The sequence below is a fragment of the Triplophysa dalaica genome, chromosome 11 (genome assembly GCF_015846415.1).
Source record: "Triplophysa dalaica isolate WHDGS20190420 chromosome 11, ASM1584641v1, whole genome shotgun sequence".
Taxonomy (NCBI): Eukaryota; Metazoa; Chordata; class Actinopteri; order Cypriniformes; family Nemacheilidae; genus Triplophysa; species Triplophysa dalaica.
Window position 1 is genome coordinate 1,733,711 of NC_079552.1, and position 18,091 is coordinate 1,751,801.

General features: G+C 41.8%; 1 protein-coding gene across 6 annotated transcripts in view; it reads left to right on the forward strand.

The window, feature by feature from the left end:
* Positions 1-18,091, forward strand: part of fgfr2 (fibroblast growth factor receptor 2) — a 43,276-nt gene that overhangs the window by 13,954 nt on the left and 11,231 nt on the right. For 3 of the 6 annotated variants that reach the window (XM_056761419.1, XM_056761423.1, XM_056761424.1), the window contains 7 exons: positions 339-508; positions 2,267-2,390; positions 8,799-8,989; positions 10,064-10,208; positions 11,889-12,091; positions 12,669-12,808; positions 16,316-16,437. In XM_056761419.1, coding sequence (XP_056617397.1) covers positions 339-508; positions 2,267-2,390; positions 8,799-8,989; positions 10,064-10,208; positions 11,889-12,091; positions 12,669-12,808; positions 16,316-16,437 — 1,095 coding nt within the window. Of the gene's footprint in view, positions 1-338; positions 509-2,266; positions 2,391-8,798; positions 8,990-9,316; positions 9,456-10,063; positions 10,209-11,888; positions 12,092-12,668; positions 12,809-16,315; positions 16,438-18,091 lie in introns of all 6 variants that reach the window. The other 3 variants (XM_056761422.1, XM_056761421.1, XM_056761420.1) reach the window with 3 other exon arrangements.

Genomic DNA, 18,091 nt, shown 5'->3' on the forward strand with positions numbered 1-18,091 from the left:
CATTGATGTATGCGGTGGAATGCGCCTGATTGTTTGTGTGCATAGTTTAGAAGACGTGTTTAATTACAGAAAATGAATGAATTGTGTGTTAAATGATTATGAAGATTAGAGTTGCACATAAAACCAATAGAATAAAGACTTCTCTAGTTTACAGCGTGACTTAAAAGCTACTGTTTTTGGCTTTGATCCTGATAGTAAACTTGGCACGGATAGTAAACTTCTAGTTAGTACCTGACGCATTATCAAAGTTGTTTTACACAATGTTGAACACAGACACCGGCAGCGTGAGATTGCTGTGGGTATGTGTATGATTTCAATAGTCGTTGTTGTTTCTGCAGTAGCGCCATATTGGACCTCGCCAGAAAAGATGGAGAAGAAGCTGCACGCCGTTCCCGCCGCCAACACTGTGAAGTTTCGCTGCGCCTCTGCAGGCAACCCCAAGCCGAAGATGCGCTGGTTGAAGAACGGAAAACCCTTTAAACAGGAGGATCGTATGGGGGGATACAAGGTAAGATATGTTTGCTCGGTCGTTGTCATTTTTTAGTAGTTCCTCATCACACTGCAAATCTACAAATTCTATCACGTTATATCTTGAATTGATTTTAGATCCAGCTGTACTTCCTACTGATCAAAGAGCCGTGCATAAAACACAGAAACGATATCAGAATTGATATAGACATGTATAATTAGCGTGATTCGCGATATATAGCGCCCAGCCCTATGAATTATTCATAATTCATATTGACATTAATAGTAAATACTTGAATAGCTAGATTATCTAGACGTATGTGTTCAAGGTGGTTCTGCTCCTTAGAGATGGCTTGAAATGTATTTTGACATTTATTTATCTAAGCACCTGTGGCATAGGTGCAAAAAAATCTGATAGACTCATAAATAAAAAAAATCCCTAACCAAACCTCAGTATGAGCCTCGTGAGCCTCTCTGACCCGATGAACTTGATTTTCATTTGACTCCACTGGTGCGTTTGAGAGACAGGAAATAAGTGAATAGATCACCCAAATAAATCCTGTCATTATTTATTCACCCTTGTGTCATTACAAACATAAAAACAGAACGTATATGTTGGGGTGAACTATCCCTTTAAATTTTGGAAATCGTTTTGGTCGTGGTCTGATGCAGCTGTTCAGATATATATATATATATATATTATTACTAAAGAAATACTTTAATGGAAGTTTAATGAAGTATGAAAGATAAATGAAACATAAATGAATTCAGATTACAGATGGACTACAGTGTATACAGTACAGTTTGCCATGTGGAGAATCTCTCAGTTTGGCATCTTCGAAGAGTTTTATGGAAGGAGTCAACAGACGATGCGCAAGATTTTGTGGTCTGCAGTCAAGAGATCTGCATTCCTGGGGTGGGGGCGGCAGTGTGCTCGTCTGTCGGCACGGCGATATTACTTTTCCCATGGCGATCGAAAACCCATTCCTGCTCCTCTGGTCCTGTTTCTCCCTCTCTCTCTCTCTCTCTCTCTCTCTCTCTCTCTTTCTCAGCCAGCGCCGATGTCTGCTCTATCCTTTATTTTCTATGACGTAGCAGACAGGTGTAAAGTTGAGAATAGAAGAGTTTAAACTAGGTCAGGTGTTTTGTTTGAGACTAATCCCATGCTTAATGGAATAAAGAAAACAACCACCTGCGTTTGGGGGTTCGCGTCACAGAAACGTCACACAAACAAGTGGTAAAGATCGCCTATTTCCATACTATACAGTAGGTGGAAACGAGTATGAGTCGCAAATAGTTTGTCCGAAACCTCAGTATGCCAAAAAACAGAAGGCGAGAAAGTCTACGACTTCCGCCGAGATTCGTGAGAGTGGATCGGATGGACACTTCTCCATCGCATGATGCCTCGGGAGCTGAGCAACGGTCAAATTTCAAAAGTAAATCAAATAAATACAGCGGAAAACTTTAAGGCGGATGTCCGTTTTTTATTGTAAGTGTCAATAAATGAATTTCTCGTGACTAAATTGTGTTTTTTTCAACGCTCACATGTAGGTTGTTGTTAATACGTCAAAGAGCATGCGGGTCACATGACCATAAATCTAACAGACGCAGTATTTACGAAATGTGTTCATACTACATACTACGTACTGTTTTAACGGTGAAAGGTAAGTATTTGTTCAAATTCAGTATGTACTGTCACAGAATGCAATTAAGGAACGAAGCGACGGTGTCTGTCATCGTACTATGCAGTGACGTTCATTCTTATGTTGAAGTAAAAAAAACATCTCTTTCTATTTAGGTACGACATCAGCACTGGACTCTGATCATGGAAAGCGTCGTCCCATCGGATAAAGGAAACTACACCTGCCTTTTGGAGAACTCGTACGGCTCCATCAATCACACCTACACCCTGGATGTAGTGGGTGAGTACAGTTGAAATGCTTTTCCTACACGTTTTCAACACGTCATTCACTTTAAACTTCAAAAAAAAAATTGGTTTAGGGACTTTTGAGATGTTCAGCATTGTGCTTCATTTCAGGGCGGTCTGCACTTACTTCACCCAGAACCAAAATACATTTTCGCAGGCTAACATTTCTGCACGCATATAAGAGGCACACGCACATATATACGTGCCCTATCTAGGGCCCCAGTTGTGTGTTAAGTAAAAGCAGTCTTTCTGAAGGTCTCTGTGTTTCTGCTCAGTTTTATTGCACGGCTGTAAAGCTCTTTTGTGTCTGGCTCAATGCTCGGATCACTCAAACCAGAGAAAACAAGACAGATGGGTAGAAAGCGTGCTTATCTCTCTTGCATTGCTTCATTTTAGGTCACAATCACATATAGGGAATGTGACTGGAAGAGAAATGAAGGGTCGGGAGTGACAATCGGCATCTCGCTGACCCTTCGGTCGGATCAAGGGTCGCGTTGGTTTCCACCGGCCTGCTTTTCAAAGCTGGACCGAGAACAAAGCGTCGACGCTTAAAAGAGCCAAAAAGAGTCTAATTATTGCCGTTTACTGTGGATGTCGGCCAGATTCCAACTTGTTTCAAGCAATCTCGGCTTCCATCATATACAGATTCATTTCAGTTTCACCACATGTCATCGAAATCGTATACTGAGATACCAGTTATCGTATATTACAGTGATGGCACATGTGAAGATATAGTTGTTTATGCTGGTGGAAAAGGGCTTATTCTATCAAATGCCAACAACAGCGACCCCTCCCCGATCCTTTCTGGGCTATTAATGCCAAGCCAGAAGGTTACCCAGAGTTCATCAGTCCTGCTCCAGGATGCCAGATCAGCCTGTAAATGCCTGCCGCGTGATGTCATTAATAGATGATGGTTTGGCGGTGATCGGAGTCCGGGTGACTCAGTCGTTCATAAAGAGCTTCGGAGGTGGACCTCACCTTTGACCCATGACCCGCTTGGGGACAGTGGCGATACATAGGACGAGCGTTAGGGACGATTTTGTCTGTCTGCAGAAAACTCAGCAGTCCACGTGAGCAGGTTACATCTCGTCTGTCTTTCTTTTCACTTCCCATCTGTTGGGAATCCTTTCTTCTCAGCGTCCTTTGACTCCAGTGTTTTCTTTTATTTCGTAAAGGTCTTTGTGTCCCCTCATGTGCCCCTCCATCTTAGATCCTGTTAGACCCTCCACACACCCTCTGACGTGTTTGCGGATGCTCACGCCTTGCGTCGTGTTTCTGTGTTTGGGGTTAGCGACAGAGTAGCGTTGTTTTGTGATGTGTGTTTATGAAAAGTGGTTTAGTCTGTGATTCTAACATTTATTGTCTAAAAGGGTGTGTTGGTTTTTTATAATGACTGTCAGCTTTTAAAATAATGAAGGAGAACATATCAGACGCACGTGTTTACATTTACATTACATTTACATTTAGTCATTTAGCAGACGCTTTTATCCAAAGCGACTTACAAGTGGGGTAGGTAATGGAAGCAATTAGGACAGCATAAGTACAACAAAAGCATAAGTGCAATTAAAATGAAGACTAGTCTCATATAGCCTAACACAGTATACGTAACCATTCACTCATTCATACTTTTTTTTTTTTTTTTTTTTTTTTTTTTTTTTTTTAGTTGAGTAGAGAAGAAAAAGAGTAGAGAAGAAAAGAGTGGAGGAGAAAAGAGTCAGAACAGATCAGTCAGATGTTGGCGGAAGAGATGTGTTTTCAGGCGTTTCTTAAAGATGGCTACAGAATCTGCAGATCTTGTAGCAGCGGATAGATCATTCCACATAGGTAGAACAGATCCGGAGAAGGTGCGCGAGAGAGATTTTTTACCTTTATGGGATGGCACCACAAGACGTCGTTCGTTTGCAGAGCGTAGGGATCTGGTGGGTACATATGTCTGCATTAGCGATTTAAGATAAGGTGGTGCCGAACCAGTAGTGGTCTTGTAGGCCAGGAGCAGAGTCTTGAATTTGATGCGAGCGACTACGGGAAGCCAATGTAGCTTAATGAGTAGAGGAGTGACGTGTGCTCTCTTTGGTTCATTAAAGATAACTCTTGCCGCAGCATTCTGGATCATCTGTAGAGGTTTGGTTGTGCAAGCTGGAAGTCCTCCCAGTAGTGCATTGCAGTAGTCCAGTCTGGCCAGGACAAGAGCCTGGACAAGGATCTGTGTAGCATGCTCTGATAGGAAGGGTCTAATTTTTCTGATATTGTAGAGGATGAATCTACAGGACCGGGCGGTGTTGGCAACTTGATCTGTGAAGTTGAGCTGATCATCGATTACCACTCCCAGGTTTCTTGCTTTTCTGGAAGGTGTGATGGTTGATGAGCCCAGTTGAATGGAAAGGTTGTGATGAGTCTTCGTGTCAGCCGGGATTACAAGCAGTTCTGTTTTTGGAAGGTTCAGCTGCAGGTGATGGGCGTTCATCCAGAGCGAGATGTCGGCTAGGCAAGCTGAGATGCGTGCAGAGACAGTCGGATCGTCAGGGCGAAAAGACATGTAGAGTTGTGTATCATCCGCATAGCAGTGATAGGAAAAGCCATGTTTCCTAATGACAGAGCCAAGGGATGTCATGTATACAGAGAATAGCAACGGACCAAGCACTGAGCCCTGAGGCACACCTGTGTCGAGATGATGTGACTCCGACACCTCACCTCTCCAAGATACTCTAAAGGACCTACCCGAGAGGTAAGACCTGAACCATTGTAGCACCATTCCAGAGACCCCCATCGCCTTGAGGGTGGACAGGAGGATGTGATGGTTAACGGTGTCAAAGGCGGCAGATAGATCCAGTAGGATAAGAACAGATGAGTTAGAGGAGGCTCTTTCCAGTCTCAGGGCTTCAATAACAGAGAGCAGCGCAGTCTCAGTGGAATGACCGCTCTTGAACCCAGACTGGTTGCTGTCCAGGAGGTTGTTCTGGGAGAGGAAAGATGAGAGCTGGTTACAAACAACACGTTCTAGAGTTTTAGCAGCGAAGGGGAGTAGGGATACCGGTCTATAGTTTTCTAACAGTGCAGGATTAAGAGTAGGCTTCTTTAGTAGTGGGGTAATACGGGCCTCTTTGAAGAGTGTAGGAAATGTGCCAGTGGTGAGAGACGAGTTGATAATGTGAGTCAGAGAGGGAACAACCGATGGAGAGATGGCCTGGAGGAGATGTGTGGGGATGGGATCTAGAGGGCAGGTAGTCGGGTGTTTGGAAGAAATTACCTTGGAAACTTCCTCTTCAGATAGGAGAGAGAACGAGGGGAACAAGCATGTGTCAGGGGATTGACTGTGGTCAAGAGGCGGTGGCGCAGAGAATTGATTGCTGATGGTGCTCGTTTTCTTTAAAAAGAACGATGCAAAATCGTCAGCTGTTAAGTCCGATGGAGGTGAGGGGGAAGGCGGGCAGAGGAGAGCAGAAAAGGTTTTAAAGAGAGTACGAGGGTCAGGAGAGTTGTTGATTTTAGTGTGGTAGTATTGGGTTTTCGCAGAGGAGACATCCGCAGAGAAGGAAGAGAGAATAGACTGGTAGAGAGAGAGGTCAGTGGGTTCTTTTGATTTGCGCCACTTTCTCTCAGCAGACCTGAGAGATGCGCGATGCTCACGGAGAACTTCAGATAACCAGGGGGCAGAAGGAGATGCACGAGATGGTCTAGATCTAAGAGGGCATAAGATGTCTAAGCAGGAGGTTAGTGTGGAGCAAAGGGTGTTGGTGGCAGTGTTAGCATCAAGGAGAGAGAACTGTTTAGCGGGTGGGAGAGTAGCAGAGACTGCAGAGGATAAGCGGGAAGGAGAGAGTGATCGTAGGTTGCGTCGGAATGTGACCAGTGGGGAATCATTTGTAGTGTCTGGAGAAGTTAAGTCGAGATCAAGGGTTATGAGGAAATGATCTGACGTGTGCAGTGGGGTTACCTGGGAGTGATGGGTGAAGCAATAGCGTGTGTAGATGAGATCAAGTTGATTACCAGATTTATGGGTTGCTGAAGTGGGGACTCGCTTGAGGTCAAACGATGCAGTCAGGTTGTTGAAGTCAGCAGCCTGTGGTTTTTCCAGGTGGATGTTGAAGTCTCCAAGTACCACCAGAGGAGTACCATCCTCGGGGAATGATGACAGAAGTGTGTCCAATTCCTCCAAGAAGAGTCCAAGGTGCCCTGGGGGACGATATATAACTACAACATGTGTTTTAACAGGGTATATGACAGTGACAGCATGAAACTCAAAGGCGGTGTTGTTGCATGAGGGTGCAAGCTGTTTAAATTTCCAGTTGTTAGGAATAAGTAGACCGGTTCCTCCGCCCCTCCCTGATATGCGTGGGCTGTGGGAGAAAGTGCAATTATTGGAGAGTGCAGCCGGTGTGGCAGTGTCCTCGGGTTTGATCCAGGTTTCAGTAAGTGCTAAAATAGAAAGACCAGAATGTTTTGCAATAGCTGTGATGAAATCTGCCTTGTTTACAGCGGATTGGCAGTTCCATAAACCAATAGGAAAGGTAATAGAGGTAGTGTTGGATGCAGAAAGAGTACGCAGGTTGTTAGCATTAGCCATGCGTGGCCTTCTGCGAGCAACCGTTTGTGTACGAGATGTAATGACAGTATGGATTTGGAAACACATAGTAAAAAAGGAAGGAATGTACAAGAAAAATAAAGATAATAGTCGAAGTGCAAACAGTAATACTCAAGTGCCTTGTCTGTGTCGTTGCTCGGTGGAGTCGCACAGGTAGAGTCGATGGTCTTTACTCTCTTCGGTCTTCACGCGATGAGGGCTGCACGCGACCGCTGCACGCGGTGGATAGTCTTACTATATACCCGTTTTAGTCTAGCATTTGAATTCAGCAGGATACGCCTTCCAAAATCTCCCAATAACACGCCAATTAAACGCAACTGTTAACACGTGACTCACCGGACGCACACAATGGAAACGAAACTGCGCTAGATTCAATAAGACACACTCACAATAATCAATTAAACTTACGACTTTCAGATGATTCTCAAACTGCAACAAACTGCTTCTCCCACGAACTGGGCTTAAACAACAGTTTAAATACTTTAGCTGGCGTTGGATACGCCTTCCAAAATCTCCCAATAACACGCCAATTAAACGCAACTGTTAACACGTGACTCACCGGACGCACACAATGGAAACGAAACTGCGCTAGATTCAATAAGACACACTCACAATAATCAATTAAACTTACGACTTTCAGATGATTCTCAAACTGCAACAAACTGCTTCTCCCACGAACTGGGCTTAAACAACAGTTTAAATACTTTAGCTGGCGTTGGATACGCCTTCCAAAATCTCCCAATAACACGCCAATTAAACGCAACTGTTAACACGTGACTCACCGGACGCACACAATGGAAACGAAACTGCGCTAGATTCAATAAGACACACTCACAATAATCAATTAAACTTACGACTTTCAGATGATTCTCAAACTGCAACAAACTGCTTCTCCCACGAACTGGGCTTAAACAACAGTTTAAATACTTTAGCTGGCGTTGGATACGCCTTCCAAAATCTCCCAATAACACGCCAATTAAACGCAACTGTTAACACGTGACTCACCGGACGCACACAATGGAAACGAAACTGCGCTAGATTCAATAAGACACACTCACAATAATCAATTAAACTTACGACTTTCAGATGATTCTCAAACTGCAACAAACTGCTTCTCCCACGAACTGGGCTTAAACAACAGTTTAAATACTTTAGCTGGCGTTGGATACGCCTTCCAAAATCTCCCAATAACACGCCAATTAAACGCAACTGTTAACACGTGACTCACCGGACGCACACAATGGAAACGAAACTGCGCTAGATTCAATAAGACACACTCACAATAATCAATTAAACTTACGACTTTCAGATGATTCTCAAACTGCAACAAACTGCTTCTCAACTGTTTAGTTGTTTATAAGAGAACTGATATACGGTACACGGCGGCATTCTCTCTTCTCTTCTTGTCTTTCTTCATCTGCGTTTATGCAGTTCTTATCAACAGAGATTACACAACTGCCTCTGTTTTCTGAAGTCGTAACAATCATCTGATAGGACAGAAGGTGTGAAACGTACGCCTTCACTTATACCTTATAAAGTTAATAAGTATAATTATGTAAGTGTAGTATTTTAAATAGTTGATAGTTAACATTATCTGTCCGGAAAGGATTTTATTGATTCGCACAAAAACAGATTTTTGTTTATTTTATATAAATAAAAATGCAAACTGCAGCTTGAACGGTAACTTATGTGCGCTCTTGTTGCAATGCATTCTGGGATTTCCCAAAAAGAGTTTTTCGAACTAGTCATTCAGTTTAGGATGTGTACTCGGAATCAAAGAAACAAAACCAAAACCATGCGTTTCTGTTTCTTTCCTATTAGAACGTTCTCCTCACCGACCCATTCTTCAGGCCGGCCTGCCAGCCAACACAACTGTGCGTGTTGGAGAGGACGCCAAGTTCGTTTGCAAAGTTTACAGCGATGCCCAGCCGCACATTCAATGGCTGCAACACATCGAGAAGAACGGCAGCCGTAACGGTTCTGATGGACTTCCATACGTCAGGGTGATAAAGGTGAGCACAGTTAATCCGAATCAATGGTATTCACACTCTAATCAGAATTAATATTTATTTCAGTCTTTTAGGTCGGAGACGTCTGCTCTGTCTTGGAAAAAGGAGTACTTTTCATTTTAGATTTTTCTGAATGCAGCTGTTCTCTTTCAGAAAGATGAGAAGAAACTTTATTTTTGCCGAAGCAGAATTATTTTTGTTTGTCGTTCGTATATAATGTCACTGGTGGTGGTCCATCACATGTCTTCTCACCAAGCGCTTTCCCCAATGTACAAAAGTTTGTAACAGACTCCCATATGTCTGTTTTTGTCCCCGTGCCGCGCCCCCTAGCGCTCGGGCATAAACAGCTCGGACGTGGAAGTGCTCGTAGTCGCCAATGTCACGGAAGAGGACGCTGGTGAATATACGTGCCAAGTCTCCAATTATCTTGGGCAGGTCAACCAGTCGGGTTGGCTGACTGTCCTACCAGGTAAAACTTTAGGACGTGATGCCGTTGTCCTCCCACCGATATTTCGGGTTGCCGTGGTGATCCTGGGATATTTGCTGAGCTGGTGTGGTGTTTTTTTGTTTTGTTTGTTTTTATTGGTGGATCTTTTCCTGGTGACCCCAACCCCCTGCCAGTCAGCCATGGAAACAAGCCTTCGGTCTCTTCTCGCCACTGACTTTCTGATCTTCTGTTTTGGCTCAGTTTTGCTGTTTTCTCCCCTTTTCATTTTCTCTCCTGGCGATAAAACAGTGGCTTGTTTTCCATGTTTCTTTTCTCGTGTTTGCATGGACCCTTGAGGATCTAGTGGGCTCGCCCGTCTTGGAAACAGGGCACCGAGGTGTCTTTTCATTTTTTTAATGGTTTATGCATTGCTCCTTTTTCGATGGTCTTCATACCTCCACCTCCAAAACAGGACATCTACCATCTCTGTAATGCGTAGATGGGAAAAACAACACTGAACGTCTTCTGTTTGGTTTCTCCTTTTGGTGTATTGGGTCTGATTGTTTCTTCTTTTCTCTCCTTCTACGTCCATCCTTCTCATCCTACTCCTCCTTCCTCTTCTTCTGCGTTTCCTCCTCTCTTTCTCGCAGACGGCAGGTGTGAACACTACGGACAAAGAAATCGAGTTGCTCTTCCTGCCTAACGTAACTTTCGAGGATGCGGGCGAGTATACGTGTTTGGCGGGTAACTCTATTGGGATCTCCTATCACACTGCTTGGTTGACGGTGCTTCCAGGTACTCACTCGTCCTCCACTGCTTCTCTACGGCCAACGTGGCTGTGGCAGATCTCTTCGAGAGGGACTGAAAGACGCTTGGTGGCCATTTTTCTCCATTAGCTTAACATTTTCGGTTTAAAGATTTGTTTCACAAAGAACTCCAAAACCAAATCCAAGTGTCTTTATCTCCCTCTTTTTCCAGTTTTCTCTTCCCAACTTACTGACGTTACTAACTGCATGTTTGGAAAGATTTGTTTTAAAGGAACAGTCCACCCAAAATCTCATTTGTTTAGAGACGCAGTGTTTACAACGCTCTCTCAGAAGCATACATAGACTCGAGGCTAAGACTTAATACTTAATTCCCAAAATGGTTAAGTATGATAAATGTGTACAGTGTATAGATAATAAAACCGGTGTTTATTAATGTGTGAACTGTTCCTTTAACATCAAGTCTGTTTGCCTGAGACTCACTGTTAATGTTTACGTGTCTCTTTCCATTTAAACTCTAATGACTGTTTCAAAGAATGTCACAAGATTTGCTTTTCTCATCAAATGTTGGACTTTCTCAGTTATTAGACCCGCACACGTGTGTGAATCTAAGGTGTGTATGGACTGACTTAATTCGGATCGTTTTAGATAACATGCCAGGAGTATGACAGATTCAAGAACATACGAATGGGAACATGATAGTGGGTTACTGTGTAGAGAAAACCAGCATATGCTGGGTTAGGTATGTTTTGATGCTGGTTTGACCAGCCTAAACCAGCTAAGGACCAGCAGATGGCCAGCTTAATCCAGCACAAACCAGAAACCCATCATCAAAACATACCAAACTATCATATGCTGTTTTTTTCAACAGGGTAGTGAGCTAAACCTAGTGTGCCTAATCTCTGTGTACGTCAACGTGCATAATGCAACAATTCGATCCCGTATTTCGATAATAATACATTTTATGACAAGGAAACAGAAGAAATGTTTGACCACAAATGGCACCACTTACTGGCCTGAATGTGTGTGTGTTTGTGTGTGTAAGGTCGTATCTGTGACGTGTGTGTTTCTGAAAGACATCAAGTGGCCAGAAGAATATCTATTCTGTCGTCAAATGTAAACATGCATGAATGTTTACAAGGGCCATTGAGCGTCAGATAGCATGCTGTGATGGAAAAAGACTAAAAAGAGCTTTAATATTTATAATAGTTGAACAAAAATAAGATTGAAAAACTCCTCTTAAAGGGGCAGTTCACAAAACAAATTACATTCTTGTGTAAGTTATCGTCATGTCAAACCTGTGCGACTTCTGCAGAACACTAAAGAAGATATTTTGAAGAACGTCTTTAACCAGACCACACTGAACCGCATTCTTACTTCCGTTAAATACACTTAAATACACACGGCATTTCTCAAAATATCTTCGTTTGTGTTGCTCTGAAGAAAGGTTTTCAGAGTCTTTATTTTTGGGTGATCAATCCCTTCTAGTCATTAATGAGGATTTTGTAGTTTTGTCAGGTATGTTTGTCTCGTGCCATGTCCATCACCTCATTCTTGCGTTCGATATCGCTGGTGAAATATGAAGCTTTAGTGTCCTCACGTGCATCTGAAATCAATGCAGTGGACGACATTAAAGTCGTAGCGCAGTATTTCTTTACAGTATCACAGGTTTTTAGAATTCCTTTGTCTGGTTCTTCTCACTACGCTGCAGCCCAGAAAGACACCATCTTGAAGGACGACAACCCTTATTACGTGGAGATCGCCATCTACTGCATAGGTGTCTTTCTCATCGCCTGTATGGCGGTCACCGTGGTGGTGTGCCGAATGAGGACGTCCGGAAAGAAGACCGACTTTGGGAGTCAACCTGCTGTTCACAAACTCACCAAACAGATCCCACTGCGCCGCCAGGTAACAGAAAGTAGATAAAGAGTTCTAGAGATCTTATACACGCAATCACACACACATTAACAAGAATTTATCCTCATTTATAGATATCATAATAGTTTTATTGAAATTAAAATGTAGTTTTTAAACAAATTTCATTCTTATCAGTTTATTGAAATATTTTAAAAAAGAAAAATTCAGGAAAATGTTGGTATGAACAGGTATATTTTGTAGCGTTTTTAACTTGTATTTATAAGTTAAAATAGTTTTTTTAAGTTTCTAGCTTGAAAGTTATTAAATAACATGTCAGGTTTCCTTTGTTGAGAAGATGAAGGTGTTCTGTATGGCGGTAAGTCAAATTATTGGAAATATATTAAAATAGTCACAAAATAGAAGAAATATATTTGTTTAAGCTTGTTTGGCTCTGCTGACTGAAAAACTTAAGTTTGATCTGCATGGCTTTCATTTTAAGACAGCTTAACCTTAATTTTGTGATCATTATTTTTAAGACACAGTGACACACACACACACACACACGTAGCAGTGGATTGTATTTGGCGCTGTCTCTAATGCTCAGGTAATCAGCCAATCACCTCTCCCCATACAGGTTTCATCAGACTCCAGCTCATCCATGAGCTCCAGCACGCCATTGGTCAGGATCACCACTCGCCGTAGCTCCGCCCACGACGACCCCATCCCAGAATACGACCTACCTGAGGACCCACGCTGGGAGTTCTCGAGAGACAAGTGAGTTTTCTTGTTTTCACCCTCAAGCTGTTGATATACTGGACGTGATAAATAAATAGAAATGTACTGCTAATCGTAACGTCGATTAAAATCTAATTAATTCCAACACGTCAGGCTGTTGTTTTGGCCGTCCTGATGAAATCTTTCATTGCTTCGGCGTGAAACTAATCTCACACGGTCACGATCTCATTATGTCTAATTATTAACCACTGATTAATGTTGCTGCAGTGTACAATGAATCATTCATGATTTAACCTGTCAGACATTTTCCATTATTCCATTAATACAACATTATTCTTAAAGATCAAACACATATTTCTCTCGTTTTTCTTCAAGATATGAGTTGCTGCGGCTTTGAGTCGTGATATATTTTTCTGTTGATATTAACATAGGACGTTTTTCCACACCTGGAATGCCCGGACTCACAAATGAATGTTTAATAGACACATTTAACATTTACGGAAAGCTTTCCGTATCGTTCTAGCTTTACATCAGGTGCACTGCGATTGTGTTTCCAAATCCTTTATGAATCGTTAATGAATAACTGTGAAAACTTGTTTAAGAAATCAATGTTACAGGACGTTTAAAGTGGTCTGTCTTTGTAGATTATTAAATGGTACAGAAAGAGGATTTTTAACTTTTGACCAGACGACACAAGGCATTTGACGTGTACACAATAATGAGTGACAACACTTATTAAGCATCTGGCAGACGCTCTATTCTATAGATTTTTTAAGCCCCACACCCACTAAAGGAATTGTTGCTTTTGGGCAGACACGCTCAGACGTGTATTTCTGTAGGGAAACCAGCACCTATGGAAGGATTTAGATCGAAAGCAGATAGTATTTCCATTTTTAATTGTAAACACATCGGTAAACTCTTAAAAGCTATTCTCTTTAATTCTCATGTACATAAAGATGTTTTTAGTAGGTAATTCTCTACTTGATATTTATTATACATGTTGAAAAACAAACAAAAAGCATTTGTTGATTATGGTTTTTTATTGGTTTATTTTTTTATTTAATTTATTGATTAGCAGATTATATGAACAATTTTCCTCTATATATATTTTTTCTTCGACAAGTATCAATAGTACTCAACTTATGCATTTTCTTTATCGCACATAAAATGTTTCATGGACTTTAATACTGAAGTAAAATTTCCTAGATTCTACAGCATTAATTACTGTTAATTCAATTTACTATAGTTAATATTACAGAATACTTTAGTAAACATTAAGTGTAGTTATTTCTGTAATATGCTACAATTTACTACAGTTTACTGAAGTAAATCTTAAAGTGATACTTCAACCAAAACTAAAAATTCTGTCATCATTTCCTCACCTTCGAGTTGTTCCAAATGTGTATAAATTTCTTTGTTCTGATAAACACAGATAAAGATATTTAAAAGAATGCTTTTAACAAAACAGATCTCAACACCATTGACTCCAATAGTAGGAAAAATTACATTATCATTTTTGTTGTTCTGTTGAACACAAAATAAATTTTGAAGCATGTAGGACAGCAAACAGTTCTGCGGCACTTGATTTTTTCATACTAAGGGAGTCAATGGTGTTGAGATCTGTCTGGTTATGAGCATTCTTCCAAATATCTTTCTGTGTATATCAGAACAAAGACATTTATACAGATTTGGAACAACTCGAAGGTGAGTAAATGATGACAGAACTTTCAGTTTTGGGGGAACAATCCCTACTGTATTTATTCACGTGGGATGCATGTCAAATTGTAAGTTGCTTTTCAATTATTAAACGATTTTTGTAGCTCATGAAATTGGCCTTTACAAAATATCCCTACAGTCATCTAAAGCACACTGAAATCACTGTTTGGATGTTGTGTTTGTGTCCCTGTACGTTGTGTTTGTGTCCCTGTACGACGTGCCCTGAGGCCGGCTGAGTGCTGTGGAATGCAAGCGTTTGCGGTCAGCGTGGAGGATAAACATAACATTGATTATCTGTGGTGGGCCGGAGCAGACAGAGGCCGTCATTGAGCGTACAGCACAGAGGGGGATTGTGTTATCACAGCTCCAAGACGGCCCGCGGGCTCTGGCCTCGGTCTGGGTGTGAATGTTTACATAGCCCAGCATGCAGGGGGCGGGGAAAAAACCCAGCACCTGCCAATCAAAGATTGACCGAGGGTCACTGGCAGGGCAAGAGGTCGAGATGTCATACTTACCTTGGGGAATTAACAAGAAGATTGGGTGTCTTTATATGTGTGTGTCGAGGGGTTTACTCGGCTGTACTTTGGGAACAAAGGAGCTTAATTGGACAAATGCATAATTTGGGGAGGAGTTTAATACGTTTTTAAACCATTAAAAGTTGGGTGTGGAAATATGATGGCCCAGTTTCGAAGACACGCGTCTATAATATAGTATAAACAAGTAGGCGTGGCTTTTGTCTTTCTCTGTGATTGGATTGGATTTATAAAAACAGCCGTTGCATTTTGAAATGGAACTGGCAGCACACGGACAGTTGAAGGGGAGGAGTTAACGGATGCTCCGCCCGTCATTACAGGACGGAAGTGCATTTTCAGATTAAAAGGGAAGATTATGAGGCCACACGAGTTTTAAAAAGACACTGACCCACATTGATAAACTATTTACAATAAACGCTGCAATATTTCATGAAAAAGTAGGCATCGTCAATTTTCATTACGCTGGGACTTTAGTAGACTTAAAGTATACAGTAGTATTTTGTACATGTATTCATGGTGCTTCAAAATAGCACGATAGAGTACACTTACATCGTCTTAAGTTTATCTTAAGAAAAAAAACCTTATGTTAAGTAAAAATACGTGTGTGACAATAGAGCACAAAGTTCATTAAAGTGTGCACTTTTTTCACCGGGGCAACCAAACAAACTAAAAGTCTACTATGGGTACATTCAAAGCATACTAGACAAAAAATCAAAGCGAGTTCTTTCCCAAGAAGTATTAAAATTGTGCACTTACAAGTATATGATATTAGCATACTTGCTACATAAAGTATACTTAAAAACGTTCTTGCACTTTACTGGAGTATACTTAATTATAATTAATTAATAAAATGATCTAGAAGTACACTTATTTTTTCTAAATTAGGTCTATAACCAATGGTTGAACACAGCTTTGATTCTGTGGATACGTGTTGTAATCTTGTTTACACTTGACCGGAGAACACCAGTCAAGTGTTAACTCCAGTATCAGCACTCCCTCGCACACCCGAGTCTCTGTATATCCCTGAAGGCGTGTTGTTACTCCCGCCAGAGTAACTCTATATCTCACAGTCAGACATTCAGCTGTCACACGCACTAATGTCTAATGTAAGCACTGGAAAGGAAGACACAGAGCGTGTAGTTAACACCTCCGATTAAAGTAAACACTGCAACATCACACACACACACACACACACACACACACACACGGCAACTGATGTCCAGTTAAATATTCCCAGTATTCCCATTATTTGAAATTGACCTGCTGATTTTAGTTTGTAATTTGTGTTTGTTTGCAGGTTAACTCTGGGTAAACCGCTGGGCGAGGGATGCTTCGGTCAGGTGGTCATGGCCGAGGCTCTGGGCATTGATAAGGACAAACCGAAAGAGGCTGTGACGGTAGCTGTCAAGATGCTGAAAGGTAAGAAAACGCATCTGAATGGCTTTAATTCATTGTGTAAGATTAAGGAACATCTACATATATCATCATTCATAAAAATGTCATTTCTATTTGATACTAACGAACAGATAAAGTTATGCTGGGTTCACACTATTGATGCGCGGGTCGTCTCATAACGAGAAATTGTCACTTTATTTGTCATTGTAGAGAAATTGTCACTTTATTTGTCATTGTAGAGAAATTGTCACTTTATTTGCGGTGCGGGTTGGGATGTATGTTGGGTGGAATTTCCTACAGCCTATATTATATATTTGTAATATATAGTTATTAGGTTCTTTGATAAGGATACAATATGTAGGCCTACTTAGCAACGTAACTTGTGTGATGTCGCCAAACCAAACACGCCACGAAAGCGCCAAGCAGGTCCCGCCGCCATCCACAACACAACAAAACAAACGGAGAAATACAAGTGAAGACGAGGTGCGGGAGAAATTTAGTTTGGGAATTTACATCATTAAAGATAAGGAAGGTCAAGCTGCTAAATTGAATGTTTCAGGAGACAGCAGTAGTAACGTTATATCGGCTACGTGAAGTGTAAGTTTCTATGGTTCGTGAGCGTATGTTGTTCCCGGTTTACATGGCGATGTAATCTGAAGACTGTTTCCAAGAACTTTTGGGCCGAAATAAAGTCTGTTTTCATTTACATGACAATGCCTACTATGTCTATTTAAGGGTTAGGGGTGCGGGCGGTTTGTAAAAATAGATACAGTGGTGCGGGCCAAACCATTTCATAAAAGCGGGACCCGCGGGTTGGGAAAAACCTAGACCCGCACATCACTAAATCACACCAAACGCGAATTAAGCGATTTACACCAGTAAATTAAATACAAAGTCAAAGCAAAGACGCGATTAGACGCTATCTCATCTATTTGAAATATTTGTCAGCTCACGTCACTTACGCGGAAATAATGCACTTTTCCTGCTTGTAAAAAAGAGCGTGGATCGTGATTTTTCGCGTTTGGTGTGACCCAGCAGTAGGTTTGCATATGCTTAGGAAGAGCGCAGAAGCAGGGGAAAGTGGGAGTAGAGAGGTCTGTACTATAGGGGCCTGCGCGGGGTTATTTGTTGGCGCTGAGTGACGTGGGTAGAGTTCGGGTCAAGAGGCCGCATAGCTGACCCGGTGCTCACCAGCTGCACGGCTCTCGCTCTTCACCTGCACAAAGACCCTCACAGCCAAAGAAAGAGAAGAAACTGGGGGAGGGAGCGTGTGTCTTAAAAGAAGTTTTCAGGGATAGAGAAAGGTCTGTGGGGGCGGGGGTCCTGAGGAGAAAAGACCACGGGAGAAAAGATTAAAAACATGAGCATGCTCACATCTACACCGGACTTAAAGAAATAGTTCAAACTCGTGACGTTTTAAACCAGCATGTCCAAACGCAAAATGATGTTTATGAGCATCCCAAAGCATTTCTTGAGACATTCTCATGAAGAGAAACAGGGTGAGATAAGTCAGGAATGGCGCTCGGTGGATTGTGTCGGGTCTGCTCTGCTGATCCGCGGTCAGATAATGAAAGAGCGACTGTCTCTAAGGTAATTACTCGAAATGGAAGAAACGCTTTTTAATTGTGAGGCAATGAAAGAGGAGCTGTGTGGCGGCTCTTCAGTGTAAATCTACACC